Raw genomic sequence first — 18,025 nt, 5'->3', positions numbered from 1 at the left:
AATTTAAACTCATTTGTGAGAAAAAAGGCCTGAATGAGGGAAAGATGAATCACCGGAAGAATGTTATTACTTGGTTAGTGATTTAAAACAATTTCCTTACCTTAATAATGAGCAATAGTAATAGTGTTGCTCACATCTGCAAAGAAAGCACTAATATTCAAAGTAAAAAATGACTTTTATAATGAATATAAAGACATCAGAACCAGTGGATGTTAATTTTAATCTCATGCTTCCCTCTGTCTTTAGACTTAAATGATGATGCTCATTGTTCTTGGGACAAATCTTGTTTTAATTTGATAATGATATTAATGAATGTCTGATTATGAGCATCCTCTCATTTAGATGCAAATGTGTTTACAACACTTCATTAAAATAAAACATGACTATTCATCTTACATCATCAAATAATGGACAATCCGGGATGTCTTCATTTTTAATGTGGCGAGCATCATTACGGCAGCTCTCAGTGAGCTGTATGCACTTTTTGTGTTTCTTGCAGTGGTGCATGAAGCATGTTGACAGATGACGACGGCCAGGCACTCACAGAAAACGAACACATCTCTTCTGAAACAATCTGTGCTTCTGTTACCAGAGGATCTGTGGGAAAGCCAAACTATGTACTGAAAGCCTCCTTTCAATAGTTCATCTCGCTTTGACCTTATATAAATGTTCTGCGTGCACAATGGTTTAATACCCAAGAGATGTTACTGCTGATATGCTGCTGATTACCATAGTAAATCATTTTTACAAGTACTATAAAGTCTATGGGGTGATTAAGTTAGTAAGGTTAGTAGGTAGCCATTATTACACAATAAAAAAATACTGGGTAATTTTCATTGGGTCAAAAGGGGATGCCATTGTTGGGTCAAATATAAAAATTTTCAAGGTTTGGGATTTTTTGACCCAATGCTTAAAATGTTTTTAGTCTCATGTTTATTATGCTTGTCAATATTGTGCATTTTTTCTTGTTTTTGAAGGATGATGGATTTTAATGGAAAATGCATGACAGATTGTCCAGTTGGAAACTGGATCATTTCTTTAACAAAAACAGATTTGTTAAGGAGATCTTCTGATGCGGCACCAGGTTCAGTTCACAATCACTTGTAAACATGAATCCAAACAGTTAAATATTTAGATTTTTCTCTCTTATTAATCAAATATTTAGACAGGCCATACTCAGAAAACATTGCACTTTAGATGTCACCAAGTAGTTTCAATTGAAAGTTTAAATCCACTTCAAACTTCAGCTCAGTCTCAAACATTTCTCATCAAATTCAAAATCAATATCTGAGCTTTGCTATTCACCAACAACATTAGGCTACATTATAGGTTTAAATAATTTTAGAAGAAACATTTGAGACAAAGCTGACACTTTAAAAAACATCACAGAGAACTCCACCGTTGTCTTATTTATTAAATCTATACTAACACTCTAGTATATTTAACTTAAAGCAACACCAAAGAGTTTTTTTTACCTTAAAATAACGCTTCCAAAACAGTTTCAGTCGTTCATCCACTCTAAACAGGGTGAACAGCACTTTCACATTCGCTTTGCAGCCCTCTATCGACCAAAACCGCACTAAAGAAGTTTCCAAACGTCGGGTAGTGGTCCTGTAGTCCGAGTGAATACTACAAAAACTTGCTTTACGGCAGACCTACAATCCAATCAGAGCCAGCTATGCCTCAGTATTTATGACAGTGGTAATGAACAATTACGCTTCTAACCTGTAGGGGGAGCAAAGAGCCAGAGTTCTTTAGTGTTGCTTTAAAACAAAAATAATAAAATATATATATAAATTTCTGGAAAACACTGCATATTTTTAAATCGGAAAACACTGCATATCTTTTGATAATTTCACAAAGTTTTCACCATTTCAATTTTCAGTAAATAAATGCAAATAAAAGCACAATTTTTATTAAGAATCTATTTTTATATAGATAATAATATTATAAAGACAACTCTTTTAATTTTGAATTTTATTGACTTTAATTCATTCAAGTATTTTGATTAAGGTATGTCATTATTCTTTTTTTTTTATCACATTTTAATAAAAACTGTGAAGTGAATTTTGTGCTGCTGTCACAGATTTGCCACTAGATGTCAGAGATATACTATATATTCATCTTTGTGTGTTTGCAGCTCTTATTCTCCCTCATTTGGATAAAAAATGTTTGTTAAATAAATACATATAAATGTTTATTGTAGGCCTATGAGGATTGCAAGCATGCGGCTCCACAGAAACTGTGTTGGACACTACAGTATGTTATTTGAAAGCGCAAGTATGAATTAAATAAAAGACCATTTAATTGATTTATACATTTTAATGAAGTTTCTTTTATACTCATCCAAGCTAGTATTCCTACCATTTCATAAAGCTAAAATATCAGTGAACTGAGGAGACAGGTGGAGCTTGAGTGAAGAATTTAAGTTTTTCAGCAGAGGACGCTGTGTTTTAGGACTCGTGCTTCAAACAGAGACGACGATATTTGCAAAACTGTGAAAACTGGGCTTCTTCTATGAAATCAAAGTGACACATCAAAGAAGTCCCTATCATCCTCATCTCTTTCTCACATCTGACTCATTGTATGAGCCCAATCTGTTCAATAGAGCCATGATAAACTCTGCTGACATCTGATGAGAGAATCAGGCTTCTTTGGTCCCTGATGACCTCATTACAATGTGGCTTGCAGCCAGGGCGAATGTCATTTTTATTTACTGCTTCATATCACAAAGTAAACGTGACTGGACGCGTTACGTGCAATTTCTGTGTACCTTATTTCCACCCAAAGTATTTTCTGTAGTTCACCATAATAAAGATGTCCACTTCATTAACTTAACTCTGTCATCAATGTGTGATCAGTTTTTGGGGAAGATTCTCTGGAGGTAATTTTCATTATCTGACATCAAAGGAGTTGTTTTTTAATATAATGGCTTTTTCATTCTGCCTTTTATTTTCATATTTTTTGAGCCCCTGAATTTCCGGCCACGCTCCACCTGATTTTATTTACAAATGTCGTCACACATGATGTGCCGTGTTATTTTAACAATAAATTTGCTTTAATTATAAGACTAAGTTAAATTGGTTTGACATGCTTTCGTTGTAAATTTTGCTATGAATTTTTTGCCTTTAACATTAAATTTCCTCCTGTTAAATTTCAATCCATGTTTATTTTGACCATCATGATTTACTTGTGCAAATTGTAGCCACTTTTTCCTATTTGTAGTGGAGATGAGTTGTAACCGGTGGGGTCTTCTGCTGTTGTAGCCCATCCGCTTCAAAGTTGTGCGTGTTGTGGCTTCACAAATGCTTTGCTGCATACCTCGATTGTAACGAGTGTTAATTTCAGTCAAAGTTGCTCTTCTATCAGCTTGAATCAGATAATATAGGCTACTGTATGTCAGAATGTTTTATTTTGTTTGTAATGAAAGCTTTTTGTCACAAGTAAGTTTGTTTATGTTTATCAGATTACTGTTCTTAATTAGTAGTAATTTAATTTTAGGGTTCTAGCACATAATGCAAAATCAAGCAAAAGTGATGAACTGAGTAAAAATTAAAGCGATCCTGTGTAGCTTGTGTGAGTAAATATTAACATAATGAATCACCATCAAGTAGTCAAACATGACAAAGGAGCTCGCATAAGATTATACAGTTTTCATATCTGATCTCTAAACGCTTTATGTTTGCATCATGCATTTACTCGTTTTGCAGATGCTTTTATCTTAAACCATTTAGATTTTGTTATTGTTAATTAACATATACTGTAAAGATTTAGGGTTGCCAATTATTCGTCACATTTTCACACTTTCCTGACTTTCCTTCTAGTGTTTCGATCTTCTTCCTTCTTATTCAGATTTCCCTGATCCTCTTTTGTCTTTTTTCCTTAGGGTTTATCTTAGATTTTGGATTTGTCAAGGGTATCAGCATCACTGGTTTAGATCAGGATTTTTATCAATGCTTGAAGAAGTTTTGAGAGGAACGAGAGCAGATGAAATGTGTGCAGTCTCCATGAAATTTATGTAAGGCACCGAGCTCTCCACAAATCCATTTCACTCGACTTACGCAGCCAGATAGATCCACTGGTGACCTGTAATGTTCTTCTGATTAAACCAGAACCTCCATCACCTCACAGGTGTGACATAACCCAACCCGTTGAGATGAGCTTTCAGTGCATTACCAAAGATTTTCAATATGCACACTTACAAGAGATGAACCACACAAAATGGATTACATTTTACATTCATTTTACAGACACTTAGAAATATGAGAGAGCATTTAAACATTTTGTTTAAGGAAAACTAATACTACATAGCCACAAATACTTCATGCATTTAAAAGTTAATGTGCAATCTTACTTTGTACCAAAGCCATGACTTTGAAAATTAAAAGGTATAATCTCAGAAAAAGAGGTACAAAAGTTGTACCTTTTTGTCACTGGGACAGTACCTTTTAAAAAGTTCCTAATATGTACCATTTAGGTATAAAAGTCTACTTTTTGGGTGCAAAAGCAACAAGAGTGTACCCCAGTGACAACTTTCATTATACTTTAGAAACACAAAACCGAAGTGATATATAATCTGATGTGCAGTCTTCATCTGATTTGGTTTATTAACTAAAGAAAATAGTCAATAGTTTCTGTAGTTTTCTGTAGTTTGTTCATTTATGTGTTAAGCATCTGGATGCTTTTAATTCAGGTAAAACAACGAGAGGGAGAAAAAGGCTCCTGGGCTCATTTGAGTTTATGCAGCTGTGAATCTTCAGATGACATTAATCGCTTGAATGAATCATTTCACAGAGTCGAAGAGTTAAGCTGTTTTTACTTCTCTTGCTCTTTCTTCATCTCAGGATTTTATTAAAAAAAAATTAACCCTCATATAGCCAAAGTCATGCAGTTAAAGGAATCATTTTCTTTTATATTCTTTTCTTTATATTTTAACATTGACAGACGGCGATGTGGGTCTTACTCCTCTCTCTTTTAGTTTTAATCGGAAACAAGTTAATAGGAAATAAGTTAACAGGAAATAAGTTTCCTGACTTTATACAGATATACTGAATACTTTGGTCAGTGATGGTTAATTTGTTTCTTATTGGGAAAATGACATGGCTTTTTTGGAGATTGCAAAGTAAACTATGTGTTGCTAGGCAACTGTACATTACATCCATCCCATAGTTAAAATAAAATTAGCCAAAGCCTCTTCACATGTGTTAAGTTTGGTCATTTTTTAGTGTATGTATTAAAAAACAGGTTGCCTTACTTCTGAAGTGAAACAAACACCCTACTGTTAAAATAAATACATTTTCCCTCACATGCATTCACTAAAAAACAATAACATGTTTCTGCATAGGTATAGGAACCACTCAACATAAAAAAGAAATGAGCAAGTCAATGTATTTTACCAAGAAAGTTTCATTTAGTTTTCAGTAAGTCGTATCAATATTTACAAAATCAGCAGTAGGAAGTAAAAGTGTTACATGAAATACATAAAAAGAGTTTCGGACAAGATTCCCCCAGGACGAAGGAGTTTTCACCTTAAACCAATCTGTCTGCAAATATAGGAATAAATATATAACTGAAATAAAATTCAACCATATGTCATATTAATATTATTTCACATGATTTGCACAAGCAGTTCAACTAAACATTAAAGCCAATCAAAGACAGGAAAGGTTAACACTGATGATAGTTTTAAATACATTCTTATCATTTCTGTTCTCATGATCTTTATATTTAACATACGCTGCAATGAAGAAAATCCTGTTTAAAGTTTTTATACATTTTGAATATTTATTGAAAGATTATCTTAACTGGAGGAATATTTTGCAAACAACAGGCACTTTATGCATTTCGCAGCTGGATGTCATATCAGAAATATATTTTATATGATGTACATTCATTTCTTCTGCTAATATTCCTGCAGCTCTTGTGCTTTTATGTTAATACGAGTTTCACGTTGGCATTAGGAAAAATTTAGGACAATCTATGACAAATTACAAATTCTATACATAAAGCAGATTTACCATAAATTTTCCTTCATTTGCAAAAAGGATATTTTATAAATGTTTTGTCTGAAATGGCCCATTTTTATATTGAGGGCTACAAGTCTTTCATAAGGCAGTTCAGATTATATTTATGCTAAACTTTCTTGTCTGCTTACATAAATCCTTTTAATACCGAGGATTTAAACTTTCAAAAGAAGCCGTATTTTTACAGATACAAGATTTACGATTCTTTAAAGGAGAATGACTATAAAATTAAGTTTCAATACATGATATACTGCACCAATAATACTAAAGAAACGACTAAACAAACTTTATATAGGTAGAAAGTCAATGCATGGATTTAAACTAGGTTAAAACTTCTTCTAATAACACCAAATCTACTTTTAATTAACTTTTTAACACATTTTAAGCCAAACCACTGAATGACATACAAACAATATAAATGGCATTTCAGATAAATATGTATTACTTAAGGGTATATTAAAACATTTTAAATGACAAAAACATTTACAGTAGATGGATGCTAAGGTCTAATAAGGTATTTAGGGGGGAAACATTATAAATTCTGAAAGATGAAGTACTTTAGTAGTTGTCTGAAGATGTTCGACTCTCGAGTAAGAAATGTCAGTGATTAATTCCAATTAAAATCGATTAGTAAGTTGGAATGAAAAGTGCATCATGCATAAAAACCATCCTGATCTTCTGTACGCTGCGAACTGGAAATATGTTGAGTTTAATATTCATATTTACAGTTGAATGTTTTCTGTGTTTGACGGGAAGCCATGAGGGATCTGTGCCGCCGAGTGCTGGGACACAGACGCACATCCCTGTGCTCTCCCGATGGACCGGACGGGTTTTTCCATGCCAGCATCTCTCATGAAATATATTCCAGTATCTCTGAGGAAAGTGAGTCCTTGTGTTCAGGATGTTACAGAGTTGTGTAGATATACACAAAGATGATGACGACAAGATTCAAGATAGTCCCGATGATTCCCAGCATGGCCAGAATGGATTCCTCTTTGCTTTCTTTGTCTTGAATTCTCTTTTCTTCCTCACTTACAGCAGTGTTTAACATTTTCCTTGGAGAAGTCTGCAGTTTTCCTTTCACACCAATCTGGTAAAACACACAAACTGGATATCAGGAGATGTGACTTTAATAATAACATGTTTTAGTGTTTAAAGGAAATAAAAGGGAACAGCCTTCACAAACTGGAAGTATCAAAACCTGTTTATTAAATGGAGTATACACATATTTTGGGCAACATAATGCATATAATCTTCTTGCAGTTGTACTTTAATATATACACAGTGTAAAATAAACCTAATGAAATCAGGATCGTTTTTCATTACAGTATGCACACAAATGCCTGTGCAGCATCTTATTGCCCCGTTGGTTTTCCTCAAAGCTTTTATAAAGTTATGATTTATTAAGGGCTATGAAAGAGATTTGTCATCAAAAATATATTCATTTCTATCATCCCCTAAATAAAACAGTAACCACTAGAAAATGAGCTTAACTCATGGAAAATATGCTATATGCGCATGTATTTGTAAAACGCTGTTGCCTTTCCTACTTAGCATTTATACCATCTAATTATTTATGGCTATGATGAAGCATCAAAACTAGATTGAGAGGGAATATTTTATACTTTCATTAGGAAGTTAAACTGATGCGGTCAGTCTGATCTTCAGATCCTCTGACAATCATTGATGTTGTCGATTTGTGATGAGTGTGACTCTTTATCTACTTTGACATTCAGTCCACATGAGTAGAGCAAAAATCTGCCCTTCGGTTTCTTATACGTGTTATAAATAGAAAGTAAATCCTCACCCTGTGTTTTCCTTAATAGATACCATGTCAACATATCTTGTAGAAATGAAAATTGATCCAGCAGGACCTCTTTTCATTCCAATGCGAAATAAGTTGCAATGCGCACCGTCTAATTTTGAGCAAGAGGCAAAAGTATAAATGTTGATTTTGGTCAAAATTGAGGTTTTCATAAAAATAAGTATTAGGGCCTCTAACCTAGTTGTTGTCAGCAATATAAATATAAAATAGTCTCTGGTATCCCCAAAATGTGTCTGTAAAGTTTCAGCTCAAAATACACCACAGAATTTCCATTATACAATGTTAAACATGGCCATTTGTGGCCGCAATGAAAATGCGCTGTTTTGTGTGTGTTTCTTTAAATGCAAAGAAAGCTTCTGTTGCCCTCCTGTATATAACATATAGAGTGCTTACACATTTGCTTTAGACTACATTAAAACATGTGTCTATGGCAGAAGATTGAACTACGCGCTCATAAGGCAGACTCTGTGACCGATCATGGGTGGGGCGTAATCAATGTGACATCACATTGATAGGGGATCCTCAACAGCCTGTTTTTGTGACTGTTGCAGTTTAAAGGAGATTACACAAAGAAGAATAGATGAATTGGGATGTTTTTGTACACACACTGTTGACTCATTTTCTGATAAAAGGGCATTTTTTAGGTTAAGGAAGCTTTAAGCCCTCGTCTAGTGATCCCAATGGCCTAAATGGTCATTAAACATCTAAAATGATTTTTATTTGTATGTTTTTTTTTTAGAGGTGTACGGTCCTAAATGCTTAATCTAATACAAAGACATGTCTCCATCCATATGCACATTTGACATTTTGGTTTTGGGTTTAAAACATGCAGGAATTTGAAAATAAAGTGCAGAACTTGCTTGATGTTAAATAGCTATTAGGAGAGAAAAAGTTTGGGACCTGATTGATGTTTAAAGAGACATTAGAAGCGATAAGACATGTAAACAGATCTGAAGCATGCTCAGACGCGTGAGCACGCTATAGACATCTAAACAGAATTACAGTTTTATGAATTATGTCTGAAGTGAATGTTTGGTATTGGGAAAATATTTGATGTGTAAGATTATATTAGATCCTTGCATTTCAGTAGATCTTAAAGTTGTCTGTCTCAATGTCAATCAAACAATAAAAAATGTTGAACAGCCAAATCTATTTTTTTTACTAGTGATTTTAAGGTATGATGCGGTGATTTTGCTTTTGAATCTTCAAGATCTTTAACTCAATTTTTCTCAAAATTTACTTTGCTGCCTCTGTCAACTTCAAACAGGTTTTTTGTCAGATTTCAATAAAGCATACATCCTTTTAAAGTTGTTGTGAGAACGTCAAAATATAAATGACTCATTCTTGAAAATTTGCTCATTCCGACTCATCTTGCCAGCATGACATACATATAGACCTGGATGTTTTGGTCCCCCCACAAATCTTCAAGGTGTGGTTACGGCCTTGTTTTGCCGATAATAATTATTGGGTACAGGTACAGTATGTGAAAGCTTATGCATTATCAAGATATTTTAAGAGCAAGCTGAAAAAATTGTAACACACACAATTGAACATAATATCATTCTCAATGCAAACATGTTCCAGTTTTAAAAATGTTAAACATTTCATTTGTTTATGATATTACCTGCAGAAACACACAAGTTATCTTCTGCAGTTTTTTTGTGATTCACTTTAATGTTTAGGTTCTCCAGGTTTATATGCAAGATGCAAATTAAAGCTTTTAAGGGGTGTTGGACTTTAGCCACTACTAAACACAAAATGTAAGATAAATTTCCATTTGAAAGATTTTTTTTCCTTGAACTAATAATCCATGAACTGTCTGTGATTGTTGTTTTGTGTGAATCTACTCTCTATCTGTCTGTAACGTGTCACCTCTGTGAGATAAACAGGGCTTCCCTTAAACTCAACCCTCCTGTTGTACACTCAACCTGATCTCACAAAATACGTGAAATAGTCACGCATTATTTTGCTCAGTTTTGCGTGACATTGTCACGTATTTCCACCATATTACGTGCCCCTGACACGACTTCTTTTCCGTGACAGTTTCACGTATTGGTTACTCAACTGTTTTTCCTATTTTCTTACAATTGTCGCTTCGGTTTGGGGTTAGAACAACCTTCTGTTACATAAAATGACATCCTTACCCAAACCCAACTCTAACCCCAACGTCAGGCGACGATGGTTTGAAAAGCATACAAATTTTTTTATAAACCAATACATTAAGTGACATCCTAACGCAAACAGCAAATCTAACCCCAAACCGAAGCGAAAATTGTTTAAAAATAGGAAAAACAGTTGAGTAACCAATACGTGAAACTGTCACGGAAAAGCAAGTCGTGTCAGGGGCACGTAATATGGTGGAAATACGTGACAATGTCACGCAAAACTGAGCAAAATAATGCGTGACTATTTCACGGATTTTTGTGAGATCATGTTGCGTACACTAGATGTGCACTCATGCATGTGGACAACTGCTCTGTACTGATAGAAGACACGCTTTCGGGAAAGATACCGAGCATCACACTTGCCAAAATGGGGGTTCTGGAAAGGGCTTCACTATGAGGAGCAGCTGCTCTGTGTTCAGACACTAACTGGAGGATTTCCAGCAGTGTTTTACCAGCAGGCCAGTTGGGTCGAATCCACAGTCAGTCAGCCAAACTGTCAGACATTAGTCCAAGAACATTGTGCACGGGGATGTCAAGTCAAATCCCTCGAAACTAGACTTCAGAATTAACAGCCAAACATCAGTACAATTATTAAAGATGATGTGTGTTTTATTATGTTTATATAACTCATAGAAAACTGTAAAGATTGTGGTTACTGTAAAAGCTTTGATCTGTTTCTTTATTAACCCAAACACGTCAACATTGGCTTAACAATAACATGAGTGTGGGGCGGGGCCATTTGTTTTTTTGACTGTAATTTAAGAAAAAACACATCGGGCCCTATCATACGCCTGGCGCAATGTGTGACTCAAGTGTTTTTTAGCCAGGCGCAGTTTTCATTTTCACGTCCAGCGCCACGCTGTTTAAATAGCAAATGCATTTGCGCCCATATGCATTCTGGTCTAAAAACGAGGTGTGTTCAGGCGCATTATTGGGGCGTTGCTATTTTGAGGCGACTACGCCATTGACCAACTAAAACCTGCTCTAAAGTCAATGGCACAATATTGTTTTTGTTATTTAATGAGCGCTTTAGTAATATGTGGACATATGGGATAAATGGGACAACAATGTGCGTTTGCTTATCACACACAGATGCGCAGCAGCACACAAACATTTTTAAGCATGAAAAATTAAAGGATTAAAATGTAAAAGATTATTATTGAGGTACAATGAGCAGCTTCATCTGTAGCCTGATAAGTAATTAAATGTTTTGCTTTAAACAAATGAAAATATTGCATTTATTTTGAATGATCTTTTTTAAATGCTACCCAACGAATGTATTGTACAGGTATATGATGACTTTGTACCTGCATGTGGATATGGTGAAACCCTCACGGCGCTGTCCGAGTGCTGAAATGTTTCGGCTCTCCACACGTTTGTAAATTCTTTATCTCGTGTTTATTACAAATAAAGTATTTTTAGAGTACAAACCTTTTCTTGCATATTTGTAAATTATTCTTTGAAATCACACTGATCATGTAGGCTGTCCATTAATTTACAGCAATTAAAAGCCTGTTATTTTTACTCTTATGACTGAAAGAAAATTACTTTTAAAGATAACCAAAGGTTTTAAAAATAACAATTTCAATGCAAATAAAAACAACACAATTTTTAACATCATTCTTAAACTGGTGGTCTTCATCCTCCGCTTAGTTTTTCAGTTTACAAATTCCACCATCTAAATAGGGAATCAGCATGGCGCAAGCACAATTGGCTTTAAAGGGGATAAAAGCAGAGACTCTCATTGGTTTATTGCACGTTATGCCAAAAACACACCCATTACTCATTACGAGAATACCCTTTTAGACTGTGTGCTAGGCACACAAACCATTTTTCCTGTCATTAAATTAGCAAAAGTGGATTCGGACGCACCCTTTTAGACTGTGCATCGTGCGCTTTAGAGAATATATATATATATATATATATGTGATAAATTATAATAAACATTAATACATTTATTTATTTATTGTTGCCAAAATTGATAAACGTAACATTTACCACAAAGAACCAACATAACCAGACCAAAGATACTTGCAGTATTTGCAGAGAAGATTAACCCCTCACATTGGTGAATGGTAAAATCTTTTCCACATGAATTATTTCCGGCATAAAACTCTTTGAAGATAATGTCTTCTGACAGACAGTAATGCTTTAGGTGTTGTTTTAAATACAGTTCAAATGAACAAACCCTCATACATACAAACAAACAAACAAACAGACCACCCCTGAGCAAATACATCTTCAATGAAAACAAAGCCCACCGGCCAATGTCTGTTCATCTATGTCGACTCGTGTTATTCATGTCTGTGTACAAAAGAATTGATGATGATCCGTAGCTTACTGTATATTTCTCACAAAAGTACAATGACTTTGTCATAACAAACAAATAAATCAATGTGGTATAACTTACAGTATATACACAAATGTAAAGTATTTATTTTAATATGTCACTGAATAAAACGTCCTCTATGTGTATCGTAAAAGTTTAATTGACTTCACTATTATACAACATCTATATTTACCTCTACCTCTTAATATTTACCAACATAACAGCTTTAATAAAAATATATAATATGTGCAGAATATTCCTTTAATTTGTCAGAAGTTAACTGTAGTAGAAACTTATCGCATTAGTTTTAAATATTAATATGATTATGCTCTTTTATGCTCTTGTCACAAAGCCACAATGTAATGTATAAAATGATCTTTTCTCAATAAAAATTTTTGTTTTGCAGATAGGAATCCAGATCATCTGGATTGGACGCCTGACAGACGGGATTTGTCTTACCTTGCACAGCATCAGGAAGAACATAGCATTGGACATGATGAGATGGATGGGCTTTCCAAAGCACACTGACATCCGTGGAAACTGATCGAGAAGTCGAATCCCCACATCCTTTAGCTCAGAGGGAATTCCAGAATTACGGAGCGTGCTTCAGCTTTCCAGCCGTCTGACGTTTGTCGTTTCCCTAATGTTTTCTTGCCCGCGTTCATCTCACTTGTTCCTGAGTTCAGCTGTTTGTGAAAAATGCTCTGTCTCTTTTCTCTTCAGTTCTGCTTGCTCTTTCTCTTGTGAGACAAAAATGAACAAAAGAGTGAAGGAAAAGATGGGCGGCGAGATCAAGTGTTAAGTTTTATCTTCCTCTTTTTAATTAGGCAGGGATCCAGTAACAAACTAGATGACCTTTATTCCTGTGGAAGACCGGAGGATGAATTCTGTGTCTTAAACTTCAATCATAAATCTTGTCAAAGAGTTGCTGGCCTTATTCTGAATCTCGAAAACGATACAAATATCATGCCTGAGAGGAAGACGGCAGGAAAAGTGAGATGAAAAATCTGCTGTTGTTGATGTGAAGTCTCGCTCGCGCTTGTATTCGGTGGGTCGTTGTGAGGGGGAGTCGTACCGCTCGACGTGATGCTCCAGAGGCAGGCGGCATCCCCTGATTCCCTCTCTCTTGCATTTCAATGCAGACCGGGTTGCCTGGCAACCGTCTCAGGACCGCTACAGGAATGCCTCACGACAAGAAGCGTTTATGACAGCGGCCTTAATGAGGGGGATGGTCTCAGACAGTCGAATCTCTCCGCTTTTAATTTTTCTATCGTGTGGTGTGAGATGTTGCACCCGGATGTCGTTACGGGAGGTTTTTGGGAGGGATTGTGGCACCCGTGACACACACTTGGGGTGCGCCACAGTCTCTTTCTATGCATTCTCTGCTCATCAAAGGCAAGTTAATAATGGGTTGAATTCCTCTCGAGGGCACATGAGAACCCTTAACCGGGTCGAAACCCCAGAGGGTCATCTGATGTTCATTCCTGCCAGTTTTATAAAGCAGACACAAGACTCGGGAGTGAAGCTTGTGTTAGACTTTAAAAGCGATGACACCTAAATTAAACCTGGCACAGCAGTCGCACACAACCTGTCAGATTCAATTAGTGAAGGCTAATAGCTTCAGTGAATGCTCTAAAACCTTTCAACTTCCCTTTAAAACACAATGAATGAGGTACAGAAGTATGCCTTCTCTTCTTATATTTATGCATTTGAAAGATGCTTTTATCCAACGTGACTTACAGTGCATTACAAGATATAAATGTTTTTATTACCACTTCAAACCCTTGAACATTTGTGCTGCTCACGCAATGCTCTACGATTGAACTACTCTTGTTATAAATGCATAAATAATGTAGATTGTATCCTGTGTGTGTAGAAATCCAGCTTCAGGTGAGCTCACGTGTCTAAACTAAAGGTGGATAAACACACAACCATCCCTCTGAACCATTTCTCACGTTTGTATTTTTGTTCGAAAAAGAGTTTTTTGCCGGACCTGATGTTGAGTTAATGATAGCAGAAGTGTTATATTTCTTTAAGGAACTTGAATGTGTTTTTTAACCCTGGTTGTACAGTACAGTCAAGTTTCTGCTTCATAAAGTTAATACAAAATAGACAACAAACTCAGTGATCCCTGATGTGATTAGATTTGCGCCTGTATGGCCAACATTTTTAAATGCACAGTAATTGATGTGGCCGGGATATTAAATAGGAAGTTCAACATCTAGAAAAATCAAAACAAATTGGTTTTAAGCTTGCGTTGTGTCGCCTGTACAATGGCCCGGCAATAAAAATGGAAATGCAAAGGAAACATTTGCTCAACTAAAATCACTAGCAGGCATAATTTTATTGCTTACAGCGTGTCCTGTCTCAGATCAGCTTACTTTGAACGTCCAGGTTCACAGGTATAACGATTAATCAAACCAGACAGAATTCTGTTGAGTAAACCTCTCAAGAGTTTTGCTGTTTTAATCACAACACAGATTGATTTAGAAATGCAGGTCAGTCAAATTTCATGCGAGCAGCATTCCTGAAATATAAAAAAAATAATAATTCTCACGCATTTTTATCCTCAGCCCAGAGCCGTGGGACTCACCTGCCCGAGATCGCCTGGACTCACGCAGCAGAAAGAAGTTTGCATGTGTTTGCAGAATAAAGACAACAAGACCTTGAAGTGGCCCAGAGCAATGCGATTAAACCTTTCATCCTAAGTGTTTCTGACCAAGTTGAAAAGGGCATCGCCGACATTAGTTCAGGATGGAGGGGGGAAGGCTTTAGTTTTACCACATACAGCACAATTTTCACTTGGTCAAAGATTAAAACACTGACCTTGCTGTAAAACCGAAAAAAACCCTACCATAGACTTTTTAGGGCCATTTCCCTAAGACGTGATGGTATTGGAAACGGTTCTAGAAAGCCTGAAACTGCTGGAATAATGTTATTCTTTAAAGCTGTCAGTCTGTATTGCTCTTGTATCAGAACTAATTGAATGCGTTTCGCTAGCAATTCAATTTATAATGTCAAAAAAGTAAAGTTATATTTCTGTTTGTTGGTTTTTGAGCCGGTTTATGTTTGCATTTAATCAAACTGATCTTTAATAGATGAATCTTCTGTAAAATATTGAAGAGTTTGATTTGAGGCACAGCGTTTGACCTCTACAACTATTTTTTCGTTGTTGATTTAATCCCAATCTTAAAAACACATTTTATGATGAGGTCCATGTTATGATTTGCTTATAGCATGAATGGTTAAATGTTTTATTAACTTATAAATTCAAGGTCAAAGTTGCAACCCTGGATCTGTTAATAGGAAAGCATCATGAAGTTGCATGATCTTTTTTGTAAAGGACCAAATGATGTAAAGAGCAAGATGCTATTTTAATTGATCTGTGTAATTAATGACTTTTTTATAGGAGGATAGTGCTGATGTTGTGTTCTGGTGACGGCTTCATTCATTTATAGACATCCGTCATTCATCCCTAGCAGTGATCGTAGCGAGCTCATATGTGTGTCACTGAACCGGGTCCAAATGAACTCTCACTGTATAAGGAAATTTGTGCATTATTGTGATTTCACTGGACATCTGTCATGAAAATTATGATTGCATTAGGAACGGAATTGTTTTGGATACAGAAACGTATGGCTTTGTTATTGTTTACATGAGTTGTTAAAGTATACAGTACATCTGTCAGTGTTGTGTGTCTGAGGAAAGATCTGATCTTCATCACGCAACAAACGGCAACATTAGAGACTACAAAACACTGAAAGCTGGACATCCAAAGCATAAGATGTGCAAATGAAATTGTGATGCATATAAGGACTGCTATTATTCTCATCTTTATTCAGTATTATACCACAGGTCTGTTGAATGCTGTATTCTGATTGGCTGAGAAATGTTCAGTGGGTTCGCATTCATTTCTGATAACCGCACACTTAACTTGTCAAATGTCTTAAAAATAGGCACCAGAGCAATGTTTGTGGTAACTGTGGTATAAGAGGACTCTGGTCCTTTGAATTATTTGAAAATAATGCACACCTGCGGTGTAACGCACCTTGGGTGTGCATTAGACTCCATGTACTTATCTTTCCTGATGATTTCTTATGTTTATTACTTGAAAATTATTATTTGTCGATGTATATTCTTTTTGATTGCAATAAAAAATAAAAAACCTTGGGTGTGCATTATTTTCTAATAATTCAATGGCCCGTTGTCAATTATTCCTTACATATTTCTTTATAATATTGTATTATTTTACTTTGGTAGTCTGGTTTATTTCTTTAAGCTTCAGTTGTATTGCTGAAGGTCTGTAGATGGTCTTGTGAAGCTCAACTTTATTGAAAATGTATTGATAGGAAATAAAGTGTTGGATGTGTCTGGTTGTAGTTGAATAATCTGGAGAGAAAATATTATAAAACCTAAATCTGTCATACTGTAGTATTAGTGAAACTTTTGAGAAATTTTTTAGAAACTAAAAAAGGAATGTCAGGTCTTCAGGATCATTCAAAGGGATTAATACTTATCCATGTGAGATCTCTCTCTCTCTCTCTCTCTCTCTCTCTCTCTCTCTCTCTCTCTCTCTCTCTCTCTCTCTCTCTCTCTCTCACTCTCTCTCTCTCTCACTCTCTCTCTCTCTCTCTCTCTCTCTCTCACTCACTCACTCACTCACTCACTTACTCAGAGATTAGAAGATCAGACTTTACCAGCGGTCCACTGTGTAAGTTTTCAGTATGTGAAGTATTGACATTCACAGAAACAGATACTGTTTGTGTTTATCAAGAAAATCCTTGAAAAGAAGAAAAATCTCAGACACATTCACCGCTTTTATTATAATAAAACCATAGTTCAGTACTACAACAAACACACAGATTGTAGGCAACAGTTTACTTCCTCAGCCGGTTGACATGGACACAATGGTCATTATCATAACTCCGCCCGCCTGTAAGTCATCTATGTTTTTCTATTTAAAGAATTTACTACCGACTGAACCATGAATTAAACACAAGCTTTGTGCAGTGTAGAGTAGCACTTGTTGTTTGTCATTTATATGATTACTAATGCATACATGGTTTTATGTTTTAATATCTTTACCTTACCAATCTGTTACGTTCTGCTCAAGCCCCGCTAGTAAAGCTGATTGATCAGCTTGGTCATCTGCATTTTTTGGACCAGATTTGGCTCGTATCTTCAAAACATGGTGAGAAGCGTCACATGTCAGAGGAATTCAGGCCAATCATAACATACTGGTAAGCTGGCCAATCAGAGGAGACTGAGCTTTTCAGAACGATGAGCTTTGTACAAAATCAATGCATTTTACAGAAGCAGGTGAACCATAAACCATGAGATTTTATTACACCAAATACACAAAAATGTAATAATCTTTAAAAGATGGGTACCTGTTTGTTTCAATAAAGTATTGGCTTTGTCTCAAATGTTCAACCTACAGTCTTAGTTGAGAGAGAAAATAGAAAATGAGACAATTGTTTATATTACAATTTGAAGTAAGAATATGAAGCGGTTGAATGTTAAATGTTTTGGTATCTTGGCAAATTTGAGCACAGTTTGTCATTGAGATTTCTTCTAGAACTTTAAATGTAACACTTGCGAGATTACTGGTGACTTATAGACAACACTGAGCAGTGCAAAAGTCTCCATATGTTCGGGACAGCTGAATTATTGAAGGTCTGTG

The 18,025-nt window shown here is 35.5% G+C and overlaps 1 protein-coding gene across 1 annotated transcript; it reads right to left on the bottom strand.

The window, feature by feature from the left end:
• Window positions 1–5,405: 5,405 nt before the first annotated feature.
• tunar (TCL1 upstream neural differentiation-associated RNA) lies at window positions 5,406–13,692 on the bottom strand. Its single transcript, XM_065255128.2, has 2 exons — window positions 12,802–13,692; window positions 5,406–7,113 (listed from the first exon to the last, which is right to left on the bottom strand). The coding sequence occupies exons 1-2, from the start codon at window positions 12,871–12,873 to the stop codon at window positions 6,928–6,930; spliced, it is 258 nt and encodes an 85-aa protein (XP_065111200.1). The 5' UTR covers window positions 12,874–13,692; the 3' UTR covers window positions 5,406–6,927.
• Between the last annotated feature and the right edge of the window lie 4,333 nt (window positions 13,693–18,025).

This window comes from Paramisgurnus dabryanus, chromosome 17 (genome assembly GCF_030506205.2).
Source record: "Paramisgurnus dabryanus chromosome 17, PD_genome_1.1, whole genome shotgun sequence".
NCBI classification, from domain to species: domain Eukaryota; kingdom Metazoa; phylum Chordata; class Actinopteri; order Cypriniformes; family Cobitidae; genus Paramisgurnus; species Paramisgurnus dabryanus.
The sequence above is the reverse complement of the archived record's forward strand: the minus strand, read 5'-3'. Positions and strand labels throughout refer to the sequence as shown.

Coding starts and splice junctions, on each gene's coding strand:
- tunar (XM_065255128.2), bottom strand. CDS start 12,873: ATGTCAGTGTGCTTTGGAAAGCCCATCCATCTCATCATGTCCAATGCT. Junction 7,114..12,801: donor TCTTCCTGATGCTGTGCAAG/GTAAGACAAATC, acceptor GTGTTTTACCAG/ATTGGTGTGAAAGGAAAACT.